Source organism: Dendrobium catenatum, unplaced genomic scaffold (genome assembly GCF_001605985.2).
Source record: "Dendrobium catenatum unplaced genomic scaffold, ASM160598v2 fragScaff_scaffold_414, whole genome shotgun sequence".
Lineage (NCBI taxonomy): Eukaryota > Viridiplantae > Streptophyta > Magnoliopsida > Asparagales > Orchidaceae > Dendrobium > Dendrobium catenatum.
In genome coordinates this window covers 2,372,828-2,400,580 of record NW_021318876.1, presented here as the reverse complement: position 1 = coordinate 2,400,580, position 27,753 = coordinate 2,372,828, and the positions used below count along the sequence as shown (strand labels likewise).

Here is a 27,753-nt window from a genome sequence, read left to right as displayed (position 1 = left end):
GATAAATGATTTTAAATATTTTGGCTTAATCTCATATTAAAACCACTGAAATAAGTCGTAAAAAAGGTGAAAATTTAATCCAATTTCGATAAAATTCTAGCAAAATCAAACCCAAAGTTCAAAGAAATCCAATTTTAAGTATTTAGTGTCATCATCTTAGGCTTCGTTTGTTTTTTTGGTGCTTTTGTAAAAGACAGTTTTAAAAAACATTAGTTCAGAAAATAAAGTTTTATAACGGAGAAGTATATATAAAAAGCTTTTTCAAAACTTCAGAAAAACGAAAAAAAGGAGTTATTGGGAACGTGATTTGACGAACCAAACAACAAAAAAAAAAATTCCTCCGTTTCCAAAAACGAAAAAGGCAAAAAAAAAACACTCAAACAAACAAAGCCTTAATCTCTCTGCTGGCACCATATTTCATGTTGGATTGCTTATTGTTATAACCAAAACTGGACAACCAAACTGGTCCGGGATTTCTCCCGCACGCGTAAGCCAGCCATCCGACCACCCTTCTTGTCCGCATTGAACCGAAGCCAAGCTTGCCTTTTGTGCCTCACCCACTGTCTCTCCTCCAATCGCAGGGATTTCTCGATTCTTTCCCTAATCGATTGGATTCTCTTGCCTATTACGCCCTTCTCATGTTGTTTGAACCTAATAAGGAAACTAGAACAGCGAATACTCCTTTCTTCTCTCCTACAACAGCCGCCAAATCCTTCCTTTCCACTCCCTCTTCACTTCTTGCTCGCATAAGCAGCCTATAACAAGTTTTTCCTTCAATAGTGAGTTCAAACTCTCTTTTTACCCTCTCCTTTCTTCATTTTTCTTCATTGACGAGGTGTATGGCGGATGTTATCTTTTATAAGGTTTATGTTACATGATTTGTATTTTGTCGAAATATCATTGCGATGATTTTTTTGACTTAGGGAAAGAAATCTTATTCAAGATAATATTTGAATAAATTAAAAATCTATATTATCTTGCATGTGTTAGAAATATCATTAATCCAAGTTTTGTTGTGGGGCTTCTTTTAAGTTTGGTCTCCATAGAGTGTTTTGTTAGGTCATAGAATTAATCATTTTATTTGGTGATTATTTTGGTGTTTATGGCGTGGCTGGGATGATTGGGATATTCTTACATATGCCTCGATGAAAGAGCTTAATGTTATTTTGGTTTTGTTATTTGTAAGATTGTAGCTTTGTGGAGTCAAACAAGCCGCTTTCCAGGTCAGAGTTTGTGGAACCACTGTGAGTACCTATTATTTTTTTATAGGATAAACTTATCTTTCTTAGTTAGGGGCATTTTTCTTGGTTATATTGCTAGATCTTTTGTTGTTAAGTGGCCAGTTATGTCATTGGGGATTCATGTTACTATACATATTTGCTCATAATTACTTAGAAGCTTCATAATATAATATTCTTGGTTTATTGTTATATAAACTAATTTTGTATTTTTAGGCATGCTCTTGATTGAATGCAATAAATATCATATTGTCAAATTACATTAGTTTTATCTATCGCAGTATATGATATTCCTTTTATAAATCATGTTGATTATATAAATTATAAACATAATCCCCCGTTGATTATTAACAACTCTTGCACTGTGTGATTATGTATATGTCGGTATAATCCTATTAATTTTTTGCCAGCTATGGTTGACGGGCCCCAAGAGTGACGGCTCTACAGGAAATCATTGGATTTCCTTCAGTTGGTGCCAAGCTTCCAGGGATGGGTCTATGATAAACCGCAATAGCGATATATATGTTTAATTATAAGAAAATATAAGCCAATGTGAATTGCAAATAATAAATGACTGTAGGTCATTTTGAGCTATGATAATACCTAGTGTGATTGCATTTTCCGGGATTAAAATAATTGCATTGATAGTGATTTTTTCATATACATTAATGTCACCAGCATATTAGATTTCTATTGTAGGAAACATGGCATGCATCGGTACTATTTTGTTTTGATGACTTTAAGTTGTTACTTCTACCATTTGGTTGTCCATATTGCATTCCTTATTCTTTTGTCATTTATGCTATAATAGATAGTAATTACTTGTTAAGTTTAATTCATCAAACTGACCCAATGTCTTTTTCAACATGTCCTTCAGGTGTGTTTGATGGATCGCCACCTCATGAGCATGATTACCATCAATAGACTGTTTTTGGATATTTATTATTTTTGCAGTTGTTTATTATGTTTATATTTTCTGAGGGTTGAGTTATTTTCTTTCATGCTTTTGTTATATTTATATTCATGATGGTTTGTATCAGAACTATTATTATTTGGATGTATTGGTTATTTGAACTTCTATTAATGATCTAGTTGTTCACTGTCACTTCCTCTATTTACTCTGATGCATATATGTATCTTGTTGTATCTTTTGTATATATATACTTCTCTTTGTAAATATAAAATATGTTTTCCCATCCCTTCATCGTATCCCGTGTTGCCAGGTGTACCGCCTTCCGGACCCGGGGTGTGACACTTATGTCAACAAGTTTTGACAGATTCAAAGAAGCCAAACAAGAACAGCTATGCATCAATCAAACTTTAATGTAAAGGAAAAAGCAATATTATAAAGCCAAATGAGAAAAGCGAATCCATTTTACTTCACCGCGAAAATAAAATGCGTAAGCTTTCCAACTCATAGGCGGAACATAAGCCAACAAGAAATGAAAAGAAAGCTAGTGAGCATCAAGATGATTTTCTGGACATTTTAAATCACTTTGGCACTTAAAGCTTAGGCTTTACTGGTGATATTTCCTATAAGAGTTTTTTTTTTTTCCCCCTATTAGAGGTTAGATTTGCAATCATTTGTTGGATATAATTCGAAATCAATATTAATGTTGGAAACTCTAAATACCTTGAATTTTCTAAAAATGAGAATTTTATTGTCATATTCAGAATAATCAAAAACAAAATCTCAACTTCCAAAAATATTTTTTGCAATCTACAAAAAAGCAAATAGGCCCTTGCTGTATTTTTCTAATCAAGCATTCTATAATCCCTCTATGTATTTGCCAAACTAAAATCCTAATCATATAAAAAGATATAAACTAATAATTTAAGGATAGCCTAAAAGGCAGCTCCAGTTGTTTTACTTTCTTAAAGAAAACAGTAACAGAAGACAAAAAGCTCTTCTGTTATTACAAAAACAATCAAATTAAGCTAAGAAATGAATCTTATAACCCACAATCACATGCCTTAAAGTATTACCACAGGCTTTTGGAAGAATCTATATCCAGCTGTTGATAAATTGGTTCAATAATCACTTCTACTAACTTCCTCTATAAGGCTAACATGGGATATAAATATGCTTGTTGCATGCAACAAATCAAAATGAGAGGAAGCAAGAGAACAGAAAAGCCTCTTTCATACAAATCTCCATTAATGGAGCTTCAAGCCATTCCGAAACCAAACCAGGAGGAAGTTATATTACATTTTAGCCATCCACATCACCCTCTGGTTCTGATGAATTTGCCCTACCTCTTTACCTGCATGGGTTGCAAAGAGTTTGGTGCGGGGAAGAGGATGAAATGCCAAATATGTGATTTTGAGCTTCATGATTTCTGTGCCTTTGCTCCTGCTTCTCTCATTAATCATCCATTCCACTATAATCACCAGCTTGTTTTTTACACCAAATCAGGTAACATTTAGACTCAGACGTGTATTTTTATTGCATTCAGATAGCTTTTGATTTACTGATTTGTGTATGTATTATTATAAAATTAGCAAATGTCATCTTTAAGCAAGTTTTTTGTCTTACTTTGCTAATACCTATATTCATGCATGATTTTTTATGCCATTATGGAGCCTTGATTCACTAGACTTTTCTATGTATGCTAATATTTATTAGAAAATACTAGTTATATGATTACTAAGGCTTCATTTGGGACAAATTTTTTTCTGCTTCTTAAAGCAGCTTTTTAGTACAAAATTATTATTTTTTTTTTGTTTGGAAAGCTGCTTTAAGAAGCAAAAAGAAAGTCGTTTTCTTACTGATTTCTAAAAAAAAAATTAGTACAAAAAAATTAAGTTTATATAAGCAATAAAAAACCGTCCCAGATGAAGCCTAATAGGTTAAGGGCTCACTGGTTGCTTGTATTGTTGTTGGGAAACATGATAAGAGTTAAATACTGAACCAATATACAATATTTTAAAAAACAACATTGATACCTTTATAATACGATTGAACCAAACAACCTTAAGTGAATCAACAAAGAAGAATCCTTTTGTTTCAGTTCAAATTTTCTTCATATATAGAGCAGTATTGATCATCTATTTCTAATAAAGTTCTCTGTTTCCTAACCGCAAGGTGGATTTCTTTCTTCAAGATGTCAAATATGTAGCAATTCAGCAAAAGGATATGTATTTAAGTGCACAATATGTGGATTTCAAATGCATCCTTGCTGTGCTATGATGAATTGGGAGATGAATTTTCCAATCCATCAACACCCAATGATTATTTCACAACAACTGAATGGTGATGTGGGCATTCTGTGCAGAATCTGCCATAGAAAGAAGTCTGGATTGATGTACTGTTGTGGAGTTTCATGTGGCTATTATATTCATGCAATTTGCGCAAAAGAAATGATTAATGGCCTTTATGAGAATGGAATTAAGCCACCTGAGAAAAGCAAAATGATGGGGACATCAACATTAAAGCTTGCGTCTCATTTTATATTTGGAATTATAGGGGACCTTGTTGAAGGAATTGGAGAAGGGATTGGAGAATCGCTCATAGATAGCATTGCAAGAGGAAGGTGTGCGAGTATGAGATCTAAGCTTCTTCCATCAAATTAGATTGATTTGGATTGTGGAATATAAATAATTTGTTTTATAAGGTTTCGTGACTTGATTGGCTTATTTGCTGTATGTATGTATAAGATAAATGAATGTTTGCTATCTTTGTGTGATTGAGAGTTTGTAATACTTGTTTTCTGCTTTTAGTTAAACTGGGGGTGGCACTCAATTTACAAGTTCTAGTGGTGGCTTTCTCTTCTAATAATTGAATGACTATGCTTATATTTTGAAAATGATAGCTTGAACAAAAATAAAAAAGGAAGTTTTGAGTTATGTTACTCATTTTGTGCTAGTATATCACAACAGTAGAGTTAGAGTTTAATGTCTTGGGTTTTTATGAATATCCAAAATAGAAATAGATAAAAAAATTGTAAAAGATACTAAAGTTCTTACATTAAAATTCAAAAAGGAAAAAAATCATGAAGCTTAGAAAAGTTGAAATGTTCTCACTAATGTATCATGTAGGTCACAAATGATGTTGATGAAACGTAGTAAACACGAGCTATAGATTATGAATTTTATGTTGAAAATTTGAGGAGTCCTAAGACATTGGAGTTAACTTTAAAAGATTATTTGTGTTATGTTCAATTGTTCCCCTTTGAGGAGAGGTGGACAAAGACCAAGAAGTCCTGTATAAATCATGATATTGTATTAGGAGTTAGAGATATTGTCGTCAGTGTGCATCAACTTTATTAGTGATGATGTGCATTGACATTATTCAATGACTTGTGACAGCATTAGTGTTAACGTACATTGACTTATAGACGATGGTGCATGTCTTCGTTGGTAGCAATGGCTAATGATGAAGCCAACAAGTATTGATATTCGTGTTGAAGGCGTACATAAGCCTTATAGGTGATGACCAACATCAAGAATATTAGCAACATCGGATGACAAAGATATGAGCATTGGCATTTCTATCAATGACGTGCATTGGCCTTATAAGCAAATATGTGTTAACATTGCTGGTGGGGGAAGAAGTTGACGTTTATTTCAATGGTATGTATCAGCTTTATAGACAATGATGTGTGTTGATGTTATTAGCAATTTTGGTTGACAAAATCAGAGGCATTAGTAATTGGGAAACTTTGTTCAAGATATCATAGTTAGATGATGATAAAAGTTGGTGGTGCTCATCATCATTGACATCAGGGGAATTTTATAGTTCTTGATATCTCATAACTCTCTAATTTTAAGTCAAGGTCCAAGCATCATTCATGTGATGAATATGATCTATATGTAGTTTTCTTGAGTAGTATTTTGGTAAGTTTAGTCAAAAACCCAAAAAACTGCATCAAGTAATTCATGTTGATTCCTTTAATTGCTGACAATTCTTCTAGCATTTTAATGCCTTAATGACCTCAAAATTGAGTGACATTGTGCTCACTGAGATCCTCTCATCAAGCTGTTTGTTTTGATTATATTGACTTGAAATTAGGAAATTGTTTGGTATTCCAATTAATTTCACGAAGTTTTCAACCATATTAGAATTACTTGATTTGGGGTTATTTGGACTAGACTCATAAAACTTTTGGAGCCATTAGAAAATATATATCTCATTAACATGTTTAATTCAACTATAAGTTTACATAAATCAAAGTACAAACGGTCTTGCATTTAACTCCAAAAATTTTCTAACTAAAAAATTGCATCAACATTCATTCTTAATTAGATGAATTTTATGTTGACTTATCATTCGGCCCTTATTTTATGATGTTGAAGTCTATGTCATTCAAACATGTATATTAAGTTATTGAAAAAATTCACAACACAATTATATATTTGAAAAAAAAATTATGATGCATAAACACTTCTTGAATGTCAATATGAACCTCCCCTCAAGTCATTAACAAAGTAAAATTTCTTTGATCATAATCTTATCATTATCTTAAGTTAGTATATCGATTGGAGAAAAGATCATTAAATTTTTTTGCTTAAAAGTCATAAAATTTGCTGGAGATTATTTGTAGAGCCTTTATCAGGATCTAAAATAGTCAAAATTGAGTCACAAAAATTAAAAGTGATGACTAGGGCTTAAAAATGTTAAAATAAGCTACATGGGGTTGAAGTTGCACCCAAACTCAACCAGATCAACGAAACATTGGCATTTTTATAGATGTTCGAGTATAAAACGTCGACATTTGTGTCGAAGACGTATATCGATCTTATATGAGATACACAAGTTGATGCCAAATTTAACTTGTGACGTTAAGATTTATATTTGAATCATTAGTCTCTAGTCTATTCTCATCAAACCAAACATGCCACAAATAATTTCATGAAGATAACTGTAACGCCTCAAAGTTCCTCTAACTTTCATCGTTAAATTTATCCTTCAAGTTCATAAGTACTGTTGCGGACTAGAATATACGCGGCGATAGAGTTAAAATACTTTCGTCTTCGCGTTGTACGGATATCCAGTGCACAAACAGAAGAAAAATAGTAACACCAGTATTTTACGTTGAAAACCCGAAAAAGGGAAAAAATCACGGGGCCACGCCTAGTTGAAAAGTTCTACTAGTGTAATTTGAGGTACAAGAGGCTGATTCGTCCCACAAGTTAGAACGATCAGATTACAATGAGTTTCTCCTGAATTGAAATTCAGTTACAAAGTTGTGCAGAGTTCCGACGTCCCCCGAAAATCCGGCAGAATTCCGGCGTGTTCGGGCGGCGGGAAGAACTCCGGCGGTGGTCGAGGAGGAGCTGATTCTCCTCCTCATTATCTTCTTCTTCTCTTCTTCTTGCTTGAGTCTTCCTTTGTGAAGAATGAGGGCTCTATTTATAGTTTTTATGGAGTGACATAGCTCGTAAATAGGCGTGAGATCATGGACGAATAGGGAGTGGTTGAATGGACGACTGATATTGAATCCTTTGATCATGCACCATTCGTTGGATATTTGAAGGCAGTAGTGCTTTCGGAATTCGGCGATCTTGGGCTCGTTGGATTCGTCTCGTCGAGCCGATCGATTCGACTATAAGCTCGTTAAAATCGAAGACCGTTTGATAACTCAAATTGCAGTATGAGCTTTCCAACAGCACTTTGGGTGCTTGATTTGGGCTCATTTGGGCTCGGATCGAGTTTAATTTGGTGTCGTTCGGTTTGTATTTCCGAGACGCTCAGTTTGACTATAAGCTCGTTGAAATCGGAGTTCAGGAGCTCTCAGATTTAATTTTTGAAGTTTCTGGTTTAGTTTCGCCTCAAGATTCGTGCTTGATCAAGATAATTTTTTGAGAATATATCAATTACTATATTACATCAACATCTTAATCATTAAGAATAATATCATTTATAACCCATTAAATATGTATTATTATAATCATTTCATCTGGGTTAGACTATATAGTTTTTTGTTTTCAATTTTTCAACTTAAGAATTATGGTACATCAAAAATAAGATATTAAACTCTCACTCTCTACTGCCGCAAATATTCTACCACTCGACATCACTAATCAACCAAATTACATTGTTAAAGAAATATATCACTTTTCATTGAAGAAAATCACTTTAAAAAGGATGAAAACTCAGCCATGGAATGTGAATTGCAATGCACAGACAAACAAAAGAAAGATGCCTTCTTTCCAGTAATCCAGCTGTTTGATGTGAAGGACAACATGACTACATATATAAGACTCATCGCTTTAAGACAGATGCAAACGCCAAAAAAAACTTAGAAGAATTAAATAATTTAGCGTTTTCTATGTCTAAAGTGCGTGAAAAGCTAAGCAGGCATGACTTAGCGTTAGCTTCTCTCTCACAAGGAACTATTTTGTGATTCATTAGAACTTAAATTTAGTTTTGATATACGAACCAAAAATTCACCTCTTTCATATATCACACAATAATGATGCATTATGGGCCTGTTTGGAATAACTATCTCATTATTTTGCTTTTCTGATATTAACTAAAGTTTTGTTTGACTGTTACTTTTTTTATTATTTTTTCACAACATTTTTTATAAATTTTTGCTATAAAAATTTATTTTTACAATCAAAATTATTTATATATGATAGCTTTAATAAAAAATTGTTATATATATATATATATAGACACACACAATTTAGCTTTTGAAAAATCTAAGTTTCCTACAATAAGTTAAGCAATTATCTTTATAAAATACTGAAGCCGTTCCGAAGGTGAAATTATTTATATATGATAGTTTTAATAAAAAAATTGTTATATATATATATATATAGACACACACACTTTAGCTTTTGAAAAATCTAAGTTTCCTACAATAAGTTAAACAATCATCTTTATTAAATACTGCAGCCGCTCCGAAGGTGATTGTTAAGTTATTGTAGGAAAATAACTTAATTTTCAAAAGCTAATGATATTAAATCCTTTCAAGTGCTATGAGGATGTAATAACATGTATTTCACATTCTCCATTTCAAATTTATTTTGATTGATCTAACCACAATGCCTCTTATACATACTTCATATATACTCGAATAAGAATTATTATGGCATTGAAGCAGGGGCGGAACCAATCTCTCTTTTGAGGGTGGACAAAACATGATTGTGAAATGCATAATCTAATTTATTTTTCTTAGAATTTGAGCAACTATATTTATTAAAGATGGAAAAATAATTAAAACGCTTATTATTATAAGGAAGAATAAAGATTTCAATGTGGACAATTGTCCATCCTAAACTCTTCCTAATAATGTACCTGCAATCTGCATTGAAGAGAAAAGTGAATGCACCTGCAAGACATCAACATAATACAAAATATAAGAGTTATTAATACTTTTTTTTTTTTCATTTGATCCTTCTACTAAACAAGACGCTTAGGAGAAGATGCCCACAATACTAACCGTACAGATTAATCAAATACAAATTTCAAATTCAAATATATTACATTATAATTTCGAACAAACTATTATAAAAATCAGAATCTTCGGACACTTTTTTTTCCTTTCCCCTGCGCTTAATGCACATGTAAGACATGTGCTCCAAATCGCTACAAATAGATCAGCCAAAAACTCCTGCTGCAAATTATTTGACTTGATGCTTAAAAACCTGCCCGACCGCAAAATAATAAATATCGTCAATGTAGGGGGCATATTTGATCAGATTTGAAATTTGATCCGAAAATGATTTGAAAATTTTGGGTTCAGATCAATCAGCTCGGGAAATGAGTAGGGTTTGGATTTCAAATCCTAATTATAAATTCGGATCAGATTTGGGTCAATTTTCTGTCCCGCATCATAAAGCAACCTCGTGCTTGGCCCCGCATCCCGCGCTCATCTGCCTTGTCTTAGTGCTCGTGCTCATAGCCAGGCACCAACGGTTCCGTGCATGCAACCTTGCACCTGCGCTTGCCTGCCTCTCCCCTACAGCTTGAGCTCATACTTTTGCCCCGCTTGCATCTGCGAGTTAGAAACCTAACGGGCCAGGTTCGCATCTGAATATTTGACCTGTTTGCCTTATCGGGTTGGGTTCAACTTGGAGCAGCATGATGCATGTCAATTTCGAGTAGGATTCGAACCCGACCCGAAAATATATTTTGACACCCCTACTTCAATATACCCATAAATTCATATCATCATATTCTCGTAACAAGTATCAATTAACATGCATAAATTATATACATGTATACATTCATAGTTGCATTATCATATATAAAGAATGGTAAAAATATTTACCTTAAAAGTATTTTTATTTATTTACCATAAATGTTAAAAAACTAAAACATAAGAATATTTAATTTTTATTTATTAAAATAATATTCATTCAAAAGACAAAAATTATAATGAATGACAAACGATATATAACAATAAATATTTATAGTATTTTAAGTAGATATTAATGTATCACTCTCTCTTTTTATTTATATTTATGAGAATTATAATTTTTTTTCATATAATTAAAATAAAATTTGTAATAATTTTGAGTGAATTTAATTATAAATTTATACACATTAATTTATTAAAATCTAAATTAATTTTTTTTTAATTAAAAGCCTAAGCTCTCAATAAGAAAGTTTAAAATGGGCCCCATCAAATAGTTAATTGACTTGTCACTTAACCCACACAAAAATGGACGGCCATAAATTTTAAGTACAAAGCATAATGCAACATTGCAACCTCATTGTGTTGCTGTCTATCCTTTTTCAGCTGGATCGGGACGAGCACTGTCTCGTTCATGGCGATCACAGATGGCTCGTCGTCGACGGCGCCCCTATTAGATGGCTTGCCGCCGAATAGCCACCGGAGAATAGCCGGCGGAGCAACGTGGACGCAGACGCTGGGCAACATCGTGGTTTCGATTGTGGGGACGGGTGTGCTTGGCCTTCCCTACGCCTTCCGCATGGCCGGATGGCTAGCCGGTACAGTCGGAGTTGCTGTCGCCGGCGCCTCTACCTTCTTCTGCATGCTCCTCCTCGTCAGTAATTTTCCGTTTCTCGATTTCTCATGCTTTCCTTTTCTGTCTTGGGGAACCGTTCAGTCCTCCTTGTTTCATTTTTGTCTGACAGGTTTAAAATACTACGCCTTTTCTACGAACATTTCCATTGTTGAGGAAATTATACGGGTGATTTATTTATTTATGTTATTAATTTCATACAAGCATTTCCTCGCCAAATACCTTTCTTGTGTTTTTGTGAAGCCCGAATAATTCTGCATTCTTTGCAGAGGTGAAATCAACAGTAATATTTTCATTGTGTGTTTGATATCATCTGCATATTTTCAGGTCAAAGCTGAATCATATTTCCATCTGCATAATTTTTGACTTTCCTAAGAAATCATTTTGAACTGTGCTTCCAAAACAATGTGTTCCGAAGATTTAGAAAAGAACTTATCCATAGTGCCTCCTTATTTTATCTAATGGAACCTGTTTCTGGTATAGCGATTCATTGTTGTTGCAAGTGCTTTTTATGATAGTACTCCCTTACCATGGTATGTACTGTTATTATCTTGTCAAGTCTTTAGAAACATGCTAACCTTGTAACTGTACTTATTGCATTCTTCTAGGAATTTTCATGTGTCTTCTTTACGTTTTACATCCTGAAAATAACAGGATTGCAGCCTGCATATCACCTCGTTTCCCCTAATACTTGTTTTTGTAGATCCAATGCAGAGATAGATTAGAAGAACATGAAGATGAAGAAATTAATGATGAAGTGCACATTCAAAGTTATGGGGATCTAGGTGCAAAAGTCTTTGGAACAACAGGTCGATACCTTACTGAGTTACTTGTACTTACCTCACAAGCAGGGAGTGCTGTTGCCTATTTAGTCTTCATTGGCCAGAATCTCTCCTCCTTGTTCACCAAAGCCAACCAATCATTAGTATCACCCACTGTCTTCATTTTCTTTCTTCTCCTTCCCCTTGAGATAATCCTCTCCTTTATCCGCTCTCTTTCTTCCATTGCCCCATTCAGTGCCTTTGCAGACGCTTGCAACGTCCTTGCGATGGCTATTGTTATCAAAGAGGAGATTCAAATGTTCAACCGATTTTCTTGGGAAAGGAGTGCATTCAATGGGACTTGGGGGTTACCTTTTGCAGGGGGAGTGGCTGTCTTCTGCTTTGATGGCTTCAGTATGACGTTGCCGCTGGAAGCATCAATGGCTGATAGGAGAAAGTTCCGCTGGGTGCTTCTTGTGGCATTTATGGCTATAACAACAGTGTATATTAGCTTTGGGATTTTTGGATATTTAGCCTATGGTGACGAGACCAAGGATATCATTACACTTAACCTCCCCAACGACTGGTCTGCTATCGCCGTCAAGGTGCATTTGAACTCTCAGACCTTTTCCTCTGTTTCATGAGTACATTTTTATTCTAGCTTAAGCAAGAGATAATGAAATATTTCTTATAGTTAAGCTGTTTCTCTTGTGCCATTATTGATAAGCTTTACACATACTCATACAGCTATCTTTATCATTGAATACGCAAAATATGAAACTCTGCCTACCCAATTTTTCAGTTCTAAGAACAAATTTTGTAACAATTAATTGAAAAGTTCTACCAGGTTTGATTTTTTATGCAGGAATTACAGATGAAATTATTATCAATAGCTTCATTCCAATTATTACGGATGGCTTATGACTCATTTATTCATTCATGATAGCATTGCATGAGTTGTTAACTCAAATTTGTGATAGTATTTTTCACTTTAGGTTTGGCATGTGATTTGCTTTCCGTTCATTTCATTCCTAATTTTAACATTAATCCAATGTAGTTTTCATATTGATGTGTCCTCCATTGTCATTATGTGCCAAAACAACCTACATCTCCTTTTCTCTTTTTTACCTTCAATGGGTGCTAGTCGTCTTATCTCTCTAATAGAATAATTTATCAATTCATTTTTTTAATCTAAACTCACTTCTATCTTAATAGTTTCATTTCTAATATGCTCAACTTAGTTGAAAGTGAATTCTTTATTGCAAAAGACCCCATTCTAAGTATCCTTTATTAAATTATATTTTTTTTATAAAATTTACTGTTAAGTATTGTTAATGATGCATATTTTGTTGTTAGTATATATTAATTTTATTGAATATGCACCAATTTTACTTAGAATTTAAAAAATTAATAAGATAATGATGAAAATGTGTAATTAATGACTAATATAATAATAAATATATTAAAAAATTATTTATTTATTTATCCTTTAAAGAAAACTTAATGTATAATTACTAGGTATATAGGCTTCTTCTATTAATTTTGGCTTTATATATATATATATGTTTATAATGTTGTGTAATAATTATTTTTTAGTAGCTTAATATGTCTCATAATTAAATGTAGCGGGGTTTAAATAAATAACACTTAAAAATCTCTCTTAATTTCTTATCTTCCGTTGCACCACAAACACTAGATGATGTAGAAGAGCAAGGAAATTGTGATGGGATGACAAGAGAAGAGGAAATTGTGATGAGTTCTCGCTGAGATAACAAAGAGTCAAGCAAGTCATGATAGGAGCTCTTTGGCATGAAAAAAAGACAAGTCATGATATGGAAGGGCATCCATGAGACTAGGGGGCTTGCGAAGGAGGAAGAAGAGGCGGAGAAGTGGTGATGGGATCTCACCAATGGCTTGTGAAAGACGATGAGGGTTTGATGGTGGGAAGTTAATGTAGAGGGTGAGGGGTGTGTTATTTTTTATGATATTTGAAGAATTGAGTGTTGTATGAGTAAATTGTTAATTTTAGGTGTTAAATATATAAATATGATAGTTTTGAGTGTTATATATATAAATCTTTCTAAAATAATTATAATACACATGTAAAACAAATATGAGGAGAAAGAGAAAGAGAGATGGTGGATTTAATTTTTTTTAATATTTAACAAAAAAATACGAGATTTATGAATTTTACAAATTAAAGTAGTTTTTGTTCAACGGATCAAACACTTCAGGTGTAGATGCCCTTCGTTTCAAATCTGTACAAGATATTATTTCTTACATACATTAAAAATACATTTAAATGAAACTATTAGCTTTCAATTAGCTATAAATAAAATCCACACTTCAGACCAACAAATTTGAGATCACTTCAGACCAACAAATTTCTGAAGAAAATATTTGTTAGGTGTAATTCCAGATTTTTTTGGATTGTTTCTTTGTTTCTTTAGTTTGAGTGTGTGGCTTTCCATGTAGCCACATTATTCTTTAAATAAAGCTCTTAGGCATGTAATAGGCAAGCCATTATTAGAATTTCCTTCTCTCTGTTCTGAAAAAAGCTTTTCCGTTTTTTCCTTTTTTTTTTCTTTCAAGAAGCCGTGACAGGCTTCTGGCTGCAAGCTCTGGTGTTCAAACACGTTAAAGATTTCTTCATTTGGTATTAGAGCCACCTTCCTATTCTTGCATTGTTTCCGATCTATTTCTTCCTCAACTCCATTTTTTCTTCTTCTTCATTCGCACGACACTCCTAACTTGAGAAACACCTGGAAGGAAGGAGTTCTTGGAGCCAAGAAGATCAGATCTAGATGAAGCAAGGATCGACGGAAGTGCTATAGTTCGTGTAGAGGTGAGATCTCTGGAGGCGTGAGGTTGGCGAAGAGCAGGGCACGCGCAAGAAGTCGTGTAGGCTGTGTGAGCCGGAGGTGCTCACAGGAACAGTAGGCGCACGGTGGTGTTGCACACGGAGGCTGGCCGAAGATGGGCCGGAGGTGAACGTGGTGCGAGAAGGCGGCGTGAGGCGTGCAAGGGCGCTGGACCAGCGCTTGGAGCGGCTGGGCGCGGAGAAAGCACGGGAGGAGGCTGCTCGGAATTTCGCCTGAGGGGAGCTGTGGCTGTGTTAACGGTTTTTTGAACCGTTAAGCCGCAAAGCAGCACGCCGAGGATCAGGAAGTGTTGAGGAGCAAATCGCACATAAGGTTTCTTTTAAAATCTTGATTTCTTCGTCATGTTTGATGCAAATTTTGAGATCACAAGTCAAGTATCGAGAATTATTTCAGTCTGTGTAGATCAAGATGAAGGCCGCTTTTAGTTCATCAAGGCCTCTCCGAATGCAATCTTTGAAGAAAATCCTGCAATCACCACAGATCCAAGCAGAGAGGAAATCCAAATTGAAAGCCGCACAGTATCATCCTTCTCCTATCTGTTGACAAGTTAAAGAGAGTGCTGAAGAAGACACGGCATTGAACTTATGGAGAAGCTAGAAACAATTTATATGAAAAAAAGTCTCTTACAAATAGATTGTTGTTTGAAGAAACAATTTAACACTCCAAATGGAAGAAAATCAAAACTCCGGAAACATTTGGACGATTTCAATAAATTGATCTTAACTCAGAAATTGGATGGAAGATTGACGAAGAAGATCAAGATCTACTCCTCAGCTACTTACCGAAGAACGTATGAAACATAGTGACACTAGATTGTGATGTAAGCAATCTTACATTGACGAGTTAAATCCGTTTAATGTCAAAGAAGTTCAAAGAAAATTGAACAGAAAGAAGACAAGAATGGCAACATTCTGATCGCTAGAGGAAGATCAGAATCTCGTAGGATCAATGCCAACAGGAAGTGCTATCATTGTAATAAAGAAGGGCATATTAAGAGGTTTTGTCCAAATTTGTCTCAAGGGGTTGAACCTGAAGTTAGACTGGCAATAGCAGCAGATTTGGGAGACGGTTGGACTGAGTCTGATGTTTTGTAAAATCTGGATTTAGGGAGTGATTGTTAGGTGTAATTCCAGATTTTTTTGGATTGTTTCTTTAGTTTGAGTGTGTGGCTTTCCATGTAGCCACATTATTCTTTAAATAAAGCTCTTAGGCATGTAATAGGCAAGCCATTATAAGAATTTCCTTCTCTCTGTTCTGAAAAAAGCTTTTCCGTTTTTTCCTTTTTTTTTTTTTTCAAGAAGCCGTGACAGGCTTCTGGCTGCAAGCTCTAGTGTTCAAACACGTTAAAGATTTCTTCAATATTGTGTATTGAAAATAGTGGCTATTAGTTAACGTTGACGCCTGATGCCAAGATAAAGTATTCTAAAGTGTTATTAAACACATTCCAAATGTTTTGAGGATGAACGTTTCTTTAAGGATGCGCTAGCCATACTTTCTAAAAATGAAAAATTCTTTAGTTCTTTGATGATCAGATGACAAATTTGAGATCAACTGCATTCTTGTGTTAACCATGAATTTCCTGAATGTGCACACATAAGAGACATGCCTAAATGTATTACGGAAGTTACTTCGATATATGTCAAAACATCATAAAATATTTCATTATGCTTTCTTAATGAATCTGTAACATACTTCTTTGATATGCAACATCCATTACTAATAGGATGATACATGTAGAGGAGCTAGCTGAAATAAATCATTAAGCTTGTATTTTAAACTAATTAACAGTCTCTAATTCTCAATAAGTACTTTTAGCTTGTAAAACACCACGATCATGTGAAAAGTGCTTGTGGACACGTTGGGTTGTAAATCATTTAATAAGCTAGTATGCTCTTCGTTGAACAATTTCTTCTTTTACAGATGCAGGCATATAATATGATTTTAATTTACTATTTAGTTCTATAATGCCATACTATAAGTCATCGTTTTCGTTTTTCAACTCACGCTGTTTGGACGACTGAACACAATGTGTATGCTGGTGTTTGTGCTGAAGGTAAGCTAGATGCGTGTGTATATGACTTGATAGCACAATGTGAAGCGGTACTAGTTGAACACGCAAGTTGTAAGTATTTAGAATATTAATCATTGAAACAGCATAAAGCAAATGTCCGCAGTATGTATAATGATCATATGAAAATAATTAAGATAATGTGAGGGAATACAAAAATGATGAAGATAAATGATTAATTTTTTTCAATATGGTAACATGAGAATCTTTATACAAGCATGTGAAGCAAGATATAAACTTACACAAAATATGATGATAATGGTAGTGATACAATGCCAAGTGATTGTATGATGATAGAAAAAGTAATTTAAAAGTAATAATACAATGCTAGCATGTGATCACATAATCATCTAATCTTATAAAATGATATAATGTAAAGTTAAAAAAAAAACCCATCTAATCTTCACAAGCTTGTTAATCAAGTGAAGTCCAATGCAAAGTAAATCTTGTTACAGAGAAAGTGGGTGTAATAGATTTTATGTGGTTTAACCCAACCCTACCTATATCCACTTCTAAGCACTCCTTGTGTAGGATATCCACTCCTAAGCACTCCTTGTGTAGGATTTCATGATCATCACTCCTACGCTTGCAAGCTGTGGGAAAAATCATTAGTCATTTGCTAACAAGCTGGTAGAGAAATTGATATTCCTTTATTCATATTGAAAAATATGCAATTGCAACTCTCTAGGCCAACACTAAACAAGCAGTAGGAATAATTTCTTTCAAGGACTCCTGAGACTTTGGTGGCAACTTAGACTATCACTAATAATTACAATTGCAACTCAATCTCAATACAAAGGATTGTGTTACGGCTGCAGGCCAATGGAGGCTAGACCAACAGTGGAGGGGGTGGAAGCTGAAACCAAATCCAAAGAGATTTCGGCCTGTCTTGTGGGGCCCAACAGAGCAATAATTCATTATGTTAGGAGGATAATTAAGGAGGGAATTAAGAAAATAATTAAGGAGAGAAGGATCTCTTGTTTGAATTCAGATAGGAGAGGGAAATTATTAAGGAAAGCATACTGATTTGAAGGGGATTAATTAGGAGATGTTTCCTAATGAAAAATGACAGATTTGGGGGCTGATTTAGGGGATGAATTAGAGGAGATTAATTTGGATATATTTTCAAATTAAAGAGGGCAGATTTGGGGGCTGATTTGAGAGTTGAATTGAAGGAGATTAATTAGGAGATATTTTCTAATTAAAGATAGTTGATTTGGGGGCTGATTTGAGAGGAAATTGGGGGAGGGCTGTTTTGGAATTTGTTAGTTTATTATTTGCTATAAGTAGTAGGATTTATATTATGTTTGGATGAAGAATTTGATTTGAGAGTGTTGTAGTTTTCTTTTTATGAAGGATTCTAACGACATCTAGGGTTTCAGAGAGAAGGTCCTTTCGAAAGAGGATCATTATATCTTGCTTTGTTCGTATTTGATTTTTTATCATTAAAAATATGTTTTTGTGTAATACCATGGAGTTTGTTGCTGTTTTTAATACCAAGGCACATCAGATTGCAAATTATACAAGTGTAAAATCTAATTGCAAATAAAGAGATTTAGAGATGAAGGTAGAAGGGAGTTGCTTAATCTATTATCTCGAAAACATAGAACCATTAAGCTAAAACGCTTCTTACTTTTATCTTGAAAGTAGGAGCTGAATCATTCATTGGTGTGGTATATATCAGTAAGCACTATGATGATTATCTAGCCAAAAACCATCCAATGGGCCCAACCAACGTTCAAAATTCATTAAAACCAAACTACTCCAAAATCTCGCTATTCAGATATCAAAATAGGAACAACTTTTCAAAGACTCATTAACTTAGTGGACTGCTAAGCTATAATAGTGACCTGTAAAATTGAGGCCTATATACTATGCTTTCACCCCCTTAGTGGAGATCAGTGAAGAATTTTACGACGACTCTTAAGTTAGGGAGGCCCACTAAGTATTAATGATGACCTATTAAAAGCAGTAGAAGCATAATAGGTGCGCAATGAAGGATATAACAAATTGTTTTATATGAAATGTTTCTAATTAATCTAGTTCACTTAAAATTCTTTTAAAATAATTTATAATGAGTTTACTTAGTTTAAAATATTATTTTTTAATTATGGTTAATTTTGTTTTATTTAGTTATTGTTTTTATATAAGGCCTTGACTTGATTTAAAATTATTAAAATTTGATCGAATATATTTAAATAAAAATAAAACTAGTGTTTTATATATATATATATAACTAAAATAACTGGCTTGCTTTATTTACTAGAAATTAAATAGTTATAATTTTCAATTTGACTTTTATTTAAAATATTTACATGCGTGATGGAATAATTAAATATGAATTAAAGTAGTTGATTCAAATTTAAAATTACATTATATATTATAATCAAATTTGAAAGTAACGGTCTTATGATATGAGAATTAGCTTTTAAATGTGTTTGAACTCTAATTCTAAAAATTAGAATTGCATCATGTTTTATATTCAAATTTAAAGTAATGATATGTATGATGTTATAATTAGCTTTTAAATATATTTGAATTCAGTCCATATTCAGTCGTACCTTTAGTTTCATGTACAATAAATCAATTTACTTGCATAAATTTTGAATGCTTAGATTTAAAGTAGCTAAAATATGTCCTTTTGTCACTGCAAATTCTAATAATTCAAAATTTGTGATAGACTGTGAAAGAAAATTGTGTCCTATCTCTCCAATATATGTGTGTGAGGTTAAGAAGAATGATAGACTTACTTTTTTTACCTTAACAAATCTTGAATGCTTAGATTGAAAGTTTTATATAAGGTGCTGTTCTTTCAAATCTTGGCATTCAAAATCTATGTTATATGATGAATGGAGTGTGGGGTTAACTAATATTATAGATATATTTCGCTCTCTCTCTTCCTCTCTAGATGATGATGTAGTGAATTTGGATGAATGGTGTAGATAGATCTGCATCATTTTGCTTCTGCTAGAATCAGAATGTTTTGGACTCCCGAATGTGATTTCTCTGGATCTAAAATTACCAGCTTGTGATGAATGTGATTGCTTCTATGGATGTTCTAGTTTAAACAGATAATGGTTTATCTTTAGACTATTTCTCCCGACAACAAACCTTCCGCAACTTTTCTAACTAAATGAACTCTGTAACAGGTTGGACTCTGTATAGCTCTAGCATTCACATTTCCAATCATCCTGCATCCAATTTACGAGATTATAGAGATGAAGCTGGCTTCAAGCGGATGGTCGCAGAAGTTGTGTTGCAATGCCCACGGTGAGCGCCTTGGCCTCCACGGAGCTCGTATGCTTGTGCTACTGATAATCACCACCGTAGCTTCCTGCATACCCGGTTTTGGTGCTTTCATTTCTCTTGTGGGTAGTACAGTTAGCGCCATGCTTGCTTTCGTCTTGCCGGCCACATTCCATCTTTTGCTCTTGGGATCCAAGCTGAAGCTCTGGCAGAGGGCAGTAGATTATCTTATACTTATCGTTGGGATTGCTTTTGCTGGTTATGGCACATATGATGCTCTCAGTCATCATCTCATGGGTTCTTAGTATCAGTTCACGAATTGGACAAATTATTCTCGGGGGAGTCCGGACTTCGTCCAGAGACCAATAAAATGTGCCATGTCACTTCAAAAGTGTACCGCACTCGTACCAAGCGCGATACCGAGCGATACCGACGCTCGATATTGAGAACAAGAACAAGAACAGCACCTTCCCTCAATTAGTGGAGAGATTATTCTGTGCGGATATCGGACCGCTTGGTACTGAGCGCGATACCAAGCGGTACCGACGCTCGATACCGTTCGGTATCGCGCTCAGTATCAAGCGGTCCGGTATCCGCACAGAATAATCTCTCCACTAATTGAGGGAAGGTGTTGTTCTTGTTCTTATTTTTTTTGCTACTGTTGATGTTTGGGAGAAAACTTTTCGCAACTTTTTTATAAAGTTTCCAGCTCAGGCATCTCCAATGACCAAAGTGAGATCTTAGTTATGTACTTATGTACTATACTAAGATTTTAAGAAATTGTTTGAGGAGGAAAGCTTCAGTGTTTGAAACTTAAGTTTGTTTTAGTTTAGTTTGTTCCGGTAGGTCTGCCAGGGCTCAGCAGAGATGTGAAGGGAAGACAAAGGCGTTGCCGTTATTGCCCTCACCACAGAGCTTTCAGATAAGTTCTATGCCTCATGATTCATTTAGGATGGCTGTAATTTCTTGTAAAAGCGAGTGTAGAATTATTTCTAAGATTTTAATAAATTTTTAAAAGCTATTATGTATTATAAATTTTTATTTCAGCTTCACACTAGCAGTTTTGATCATAAAAGACTTTCTCATAATACAAATTTTTAAAAGCACAATAGAAATTGTGATTCATTAGAGCTGAGCCAATTTTATTAAAAAACAAAGCTATGAAAAGGATGGCTCAAACTACACATTTAGGTTTTTTAATGATATTTTTTTATATTATAATTATAATTTTTGTTTGATCATTAATTTTTTGTGTTAATAAATTTTTTGTTACAACTGTTAAAAAAACTGATTACTTTACAGTAGTTTTACCATTTTACAATCCTCCTAAATAAATTCTTAGGTTTCATTTGTGACGGTTTTTTTTTTTAATATATTTTTTAAAGTAGTTTTTAGTATAAAAATTTGTTGAACTAAATTTTTTTATACTAATAAGTTGCTTTAAGAAGCTATAAGAAAGCTCTCCCAAACGAAGAATAGGGTTTTGTGTGGGACAATTTTCTTAATGCTTTTAAAAGTAATTGTTTAGTATAAAAATTTTAGAAAGTGGCAAAAAAGGTATTCCAAACGAAGCCTTAATCACGAACTCACACACAACATATACAAAACTTCGAAATTTACGCATTTATTAGAAACTATTTTCTAATAACTCCTAATTTGCTAGATTTGATCTTCACATAAGTAGTTTTTGAAATTTTCTATATTGTTGCTTTCATCTTTGGAGTTGTAGATAAAATTGATATAAAGCTAAATTTTATTTTTAGAGATAATCTTAATTAGAAATTAATGAATTTGTTTTTCAATTGAGAGAAATTTGATTCCAGTTCAAAATTATTGATTTCAAGTTGATTTGATCTAATCTCTTATTATTTATTACATATTTTTAATAACTAATCATGATTATTTATATGCTATTAATATTTGTTGTTAAAGTTTAATTATGATTGATAATATACATATTTTATGTTGTCGGTATATATAATTTTTATATAATTTTAAAATCAATCAAAATGCTTCATCTTCTAATCGAAGCAAATCCATAATTGAGTAGATTAAAAATAAAATAAGTTTATAATTTTAGTGATAATTATTAGACTTTATTGTAGGTGTTGAAGAAAATTATTGTTCTTTTAGTTATTGGGCTAATGATTTGTTAGATTTCATTTCATTTTATATTGTTTTTTTTATTTGTTATGATTATTTATTATTACAGATTTATGGGAAGTGAATTTTTGTTCAATACAAATATGATTGCTATAGGGATTGGCAATGTGTAGGTTGGTCCAATAAAAAAGTTAAGTGTTGGACCACCGCACAAAACCCAACCCAACTAATCCAATTTCCTGCCAAAAGGAGGTAGAGGAAAAGCTTGGTTGAGATGTCATTGGCTCATGCATGGTTGTATCGATTGCTCAATTTGCATGAGTTAAAAAATGAAGAGTTATTACGTGCCAAGTCCGAACGGGGAGAATCGTTCGGATTCGCTGCATATTCGTAAATACTCAGTATTTGCTAGTTTGTTGCGTATTTAGTTAACAAATACTCAATAAATGTGCATCAATCCAGACGGCTCTTCTAATCCGGACTTCGCACAGAATAATTTCATGTTAAAATGAAACACTCTAGTATGCATTTTTTTCTTTTATGATTATAACTTATTATGTACATGATAATGAGAGAGAGAGAGAGAGAGAGAGAGAGAGAGAGAGAGAGATTGCATCTTAGCTTAGACAAATAGCCCTATATAATCAGAATAATGTAAGGAAAATACAATACTAAATCTTTATATAGGAAACCTATTAATAACAAAGAACATTAGACCTTGCCTAATTAGATCATTTCCATTCATTTAACCTTCAAGTATAACTTATCACCCTTCCCCAAAATTAGAGATGGGAGTTGATTTTATGTAAATGCCTACCATAAGAAGAAAATGCTTTAAGCCTTATCTACAATATAGAGAAGAATAAGGACAAAGAGGGGACTAGGAGACCACAAAAAGATTTTAATTGAATAAAAGGTCTGAAGAGATTATGCTTAATGTATAACAAAAAAAAAATGATAAATTTTAATTGAATGATTATACAAGCATTGCAGCTGCAGCCAGCAGCCCATGCAGAAATTGCTTCACAGTCTCATCAAAATAGATAGGAATTAGGAACCACCTTTCAAGCAAAAGATAACCAACAAGAACAGGAAACTGATGCACAAAATTCATCTACTTTATTACATAGCTATAGATTTTCAGCAGATTCAAAGAAGAGAGCAGTATGAAATAAGAACATGGATATATACATTAGTCATCATCATTAATAACATTTTTATCTTCTATTATAATTATTTAGACTTCATTTGAAATAATTTTTTTTTTTACTTTTTAAAATAACTTTATAGTACAAAAATTTCAAGTTCAAAAAATTTTTGTACTATAAACTTGTTTTAAAAAGCAGCAAAAACTATTCCAAGCGAAGCCTTAGTATCCATATGAATCTTATATTTTTTTACTTTTACCTTCATTTTTGCATAGTGTTTCTATGAGATGTTAATCTTATTTATAATTGATAAAAAATTCATTTTTCATGCTAATGATTCCATGTTAGTTTAATTAATCTGTATTAGAGGTGCTTCTTCCCCCTTCAAATTCCCATTCATTTAACAGAAATTACTCAAATTAGCAGTCATTAAGAACAAACAAATATGGTACTTTTCTTCCCTAGATCTTCCAGCTTAACCTGAAACAGCCATTTTCTTGTAAAACTTTTTCCTGGTTGAATTTTCTCTCAATATCATGATACGACAGTGCCTGAACAAGCTTAGACTTCGTTTGGGACGGCTTTCTTACTGTTTCTTAAAACAGTTTTCTAGTATAAAAATTAAAATGTTGTATTAAAAAGCTGCTTTAAGAAGAAGCAGTAAGAAAGCCGTCCCAAACGAAACCTTAATTTGAACTAAAAACAGCATCAGGTTGTACTGATGCAACAAATATTTAGAACAAGTGCAAGAAAGGCTAATACTTCAGCCAAAAACTACAACCAAGTTTCATAATTTATATCAAATTACATGTATAATGAAACAAAAACAGAAAAAGAGAAAATAAGTTCCTTTCTCTCAACAAAGGAAACATATTTTCCAATTATGACAAACTTCTGTGAGTAGATGTTAGGGAAAAGATATAGATCTTTCTCACCAATTAAACCTGCAATGGCCCTTACATCCTCAATGCCAGCTGATCTTGCCATGAAACTTTCCTTTTAGCATTTTTCTTCGAACCAATCGCCGGCTGATCTTGCCATGAAACTTTCCTTTTAGCATTTTTCTTCAAACCAATCGCCTGCTGATCTTGCCATGAAACTTTCCTTTCAGTGTTTTTCTTCGAATCGATCGCCAGCTGATCTTGCCATGAAACTTTCCTTTCAGCCGGTTTCTTCGAACCAATCCCGGAATCTTGGCAAATTGAGAGCATGGAATCATTAAATAACTCATTTCCTCCTTCCCTTGAAAACCTCTTAAACCAGTCCACATTCAGAGGCTTTGGTTCCACCTCGAATCCTTCCATTTCTTCACTGATCTGGATAACAACATCAAGGAAAAGCAATTATAACATAATAACTTTGACTGTCTTGCATATAGTTTTATTTAACAATGGAATTGAATGATTTACCGGCAAAAAAACCTGGTTCAAATCTAACATTGCAGTAGAAGTTGGAGCCGGAGATTGTTTTGGTTTCTGGCTCCTCCTCTTCAATGGAAGTTCAGTCTGAAACACTGGATTCTTGGGCTGAGCTACACAACCAGAAGGGGAAGGCAATCTGTGAATCTGCTTCTTCAATTTGAATTGGACAGTCTGAGTTGTTGAGAACTGTTGGAATTTTCGCTTTAAGAATCTGGAACACGAATGGTACATAATACAATTCAGAGACTGAAATATTTGCTAAGGATTTGGTTAATATAGAAGGTGAAACCAAACAGCAATGAAAAATAGAACAAGAGACTTACTTTACTTCAGCCAAGAGCTGGAGTTTCTTCTGCACTATCTTCTCCAATCTATCCCTTTTTTCTTTAGTTTCCTAAGAAATAAGAGAGTGCGCTTATTCAAAATAAATCACATATGGGTCACATGTAGTTTCTGTCAGCAACTACGAAGGAGAAATAAGATCAAAAAATAAAAGAAATGTAAAATTTTGAAGTTAATTATACATTTCCCAATCTGCAAATTTAAAAGCCTAAGAAGAATGAAAACCTAGACAAAATCTCTCATTTAAAACATCAGATCAAGCAAAAGATAATCTTTCAGGCAGAGAATAAAATCAAAATCAGAACAAGAGTAAACAAGCCATATTCTTCTAAAATCAACATGGCCGAAGGAAAACCAACAAAGATATGAAATCCGGGATCAATAAAACACAGAAATTAGATCAATCCATCGGAAACAGAAACAATGAGTTCACACACAAAAAAAAGCTTATCTCTAAGAACAAGATCTAACCTGTAGCAACTCCTGAAAGTCCTGGAAGAGAGAGTTGTACTTGAATCTCGCCCTTGCCTCGTCTCCATCAGGGAAATAAGGAGTCGACGACGACGATGGATCCTTGGAAACCCTAATCTTCTTCTTCATCATTTTCCTAGATTCAAAAGAGAACCAAAGAAAGACGAAATGGAGGAACAGACACGGCTCGAAATGAAGATGAGGACAGAACCAGTTGGCTTAAAGGACCGACTAGCAAGGATGTCATAAAGATATAGACAATAACAGATGGAGGAGAGAGAGCGAAGGAATGGTAAGAAGAGAATATCAAGGAAATAGGGGTTGAGAGAGAAAGCGTCGGTTCTTTCCCCTGTTTTTTCTCTCTCTCTCTCTATCTCTCCCCCCTGTGTAGGATCTGACCGGGACAAAACCCCAAGGAGCCCCATAAAAATCGGGAATTGGTGAGCAGCCCTTCCTTCCTTGGATGGAAGAAGAAAGATGGTTTTTTCCCACAACCTCCTTGACGATGAAGTCATTGGGGGTCTGTTGAGGGGTATTTCTGGCAACCCCCCACATCTAACTTTCTATCTCTGACCTTCCCTTTCCGAAGCTCCCACCTTTTTTCTTCCCCCTCATACATACACGGATATACTTTCCCAAGCTTCCATCTTTCTTTCTCTTATTCTTTTCCCTTACCTTCCATACTTACGGTCCACCTGGATTAGTTGCAAAAGATGTAATAGTCACAGAACAGAGCGATGGAGAGAAGGAAGTGGAATTGTTATGCAGATATTAATGGTTGCAGTTTCCCGGTTGCTGCAACTGTTGTTGGCCTGGTAATCTCGTAGCCACAATTAAAAGACAGATTATGTGGACAAAAAAAGTTTTTTTTTTTTAAAAAAATTTGACCAAAAAGTCCCTGCACATTTGGCTATGATGGTGGCGAAGGATCATGACTGGGGCGGCGTATGATGCCAGGAAAGGGCTTGTGAGATCCAAGGAAGCCTAGTGATCTGCTTGAATTTTAATTACTATGTCTTGTAGATGGATTGCGATTTTCTAATTATTTGATACCAACTTTTTAAAGATTTATTATTTTTAGAATATATTTAATTGTTTTTATTTTTATTAATTATTAAATAAAATTTATGTTAGAACAGCCGGATATAAATTATATGATGATAGACTTGAGAATTATTAAGGGCTATTTGATTGGATGAAAAAAAAAATTAAAGTAAGATGAAATAAAATTTAAATGAATTTAGTGTATTTAAAAATTTTAAACTTATTTGGATGAGTGTAAAATAAATACAAATGATTATTTTTTTATTTCACTTGAACTAAATGAATGCAATATAAATCCTATAAATTTAACATGATGATCGAAGGTTAGGCGGTGCTAGGTAATGGCAATGGCGACTGTTGCCTATCAAAGGCGAGTGAGAAGCAGTGGCTGGCAGCGGGAGGTGGTGATGATTGGTGGCAATTCACAATGTAAATGATAGAGAATTTATAGCATATTTGAAAATTTACAAAATCTAATGATTCCTAACTACACCAAAACTGAACTAGAGGTTGAATTCCAAATACTTTAAAATTAGACTATATATTTCTTTTACTTCAGACCAAACATCAATATTTTTTAAAATTTATGCATTTCAAATACTTTATATCTCTTTTATAGTTTTACCTTAAATCCAAATTGAATATGGTTTATGAGTTTTTCACAATCATTACTACAAAAATTAAATTTTCTAATTTGAAAACCCTAATTTTCTAATTTTTGGAAAATATGTTAATTGAAGGAATTTTTTAAATTAATTATTAATCAGAATTAAAAAAAGGTTAATTGAAGGAAAATAAAATCACATGTATTTTTGACTCAACCAATACATGTTTTCAATTTCTAGCATCATTGTAAGCATGTTTGAGCATATTCTAAATTATTTGAATTTTGTCAATTTATTTAATATTTTTTCTAATTATTATAGTTTTAATAATAATTATAGAAAAGATTAAATAATTTTAAAAAGCCTAATAATACTTCTAAAAATTCATTTAACAGCATGATATGTGGCCCAAGTTTCATAAGCATTAGACAAGTGGATTATATGATATGTATTTTTTATTATAAGAATGCTAATTAAAAAAAAAA

At 33.4% G+C, this 27,753-nt stretch overlaps 3 protein-coding genes across 5 annotated transcripts; 2 read left to right on the top strand and 1 right to left on the bottom strand.

Moving 5' to 3' along the window:
- Positions 1–332: 332 nt before the first annotated feature.
- LOC110093098 lies at positions 333–4,993 on the top strand. 3 transcript variants are annotated; one of them, XR_003700491.1, is made up of 2 exons: positions 333–779; positions 4,324–4,455. XR_003700491.1 is itself a non-coding variant. In XM_028694216.1 (2 exons), the coding sequence occupies exons 1-2, from the start codon at positions 3,309–3,311 to the stop codon at positions 4,809–4,811; spliced, it is 834 nt and encodes a 277-aa protein (XP_028550049.1). In that variant the 5' UTR covers positions 3,034–3,308; the 3' UTR covers positions 4,812–4,993. The 3 variants fall into 3 exon arrangements, 1 of the variants encoding a protein (XP_028550049.1); XR_003700492.1 differs by lacking the exon at positions 4,324–4,455 and adding an exon at positions 1,187–1,668; XM_028694216.1 differs by lacking the exon at positions 333–779 and adding an exon at positions 3,034–3,654 and having other exon boundaries at positions 4,324–4,993.
- A 5,910-nt stretch (positions 4,994–10,903) lies between these two features.
- LOC110093080 (amino acid transporter ANT1-like) lies at positions 10,904–20,488 on the top strand. The gene is made up of 3 exons (XM_020817846.2): positions 10,904–11,198; positions 11,881–12,543; positions 20,038–20,488. The coding sequence occupies exons 1-3, from the start codon at positions 10,959–10,961 to the stop codon at positions 20,437–20,439; spliced, it is 1,305 nt and encodes a 434-aa protein (XP_020673505.1). The 5' UTR covers positions 10,904–10,958; the 3' UTR covers positions 20,440–20,488.
- Positions 20,489–24,118: 3,630 nt separating this feature from the next.
- LOC110093105 lies at positions 24,119–26,423 on the bottom strand. Its single transcript, XM_020817892.2, has 4 exons — positions 25,620–26,423; positions 25,130–25,200; positions 24,795–25,017; positions 24,119–24,701 (listed from the first exon to the last, which is right to left on the bottom strand). The coding sequence occupies exons 1-4, from the start codon at positions 25,749–25,751 to the stop codon at positions 24,342–24,344; spliced, it is 786 nt and encodes a 261-aa protein (XP_020673551.1). The 5' UTR covers positions 25,752–26,423; the 3' UTR covers positions 24,119–24,341.
- Between the last annotated feature and the right edge of the window lie 1,330 nt (positions 26,424–27,753).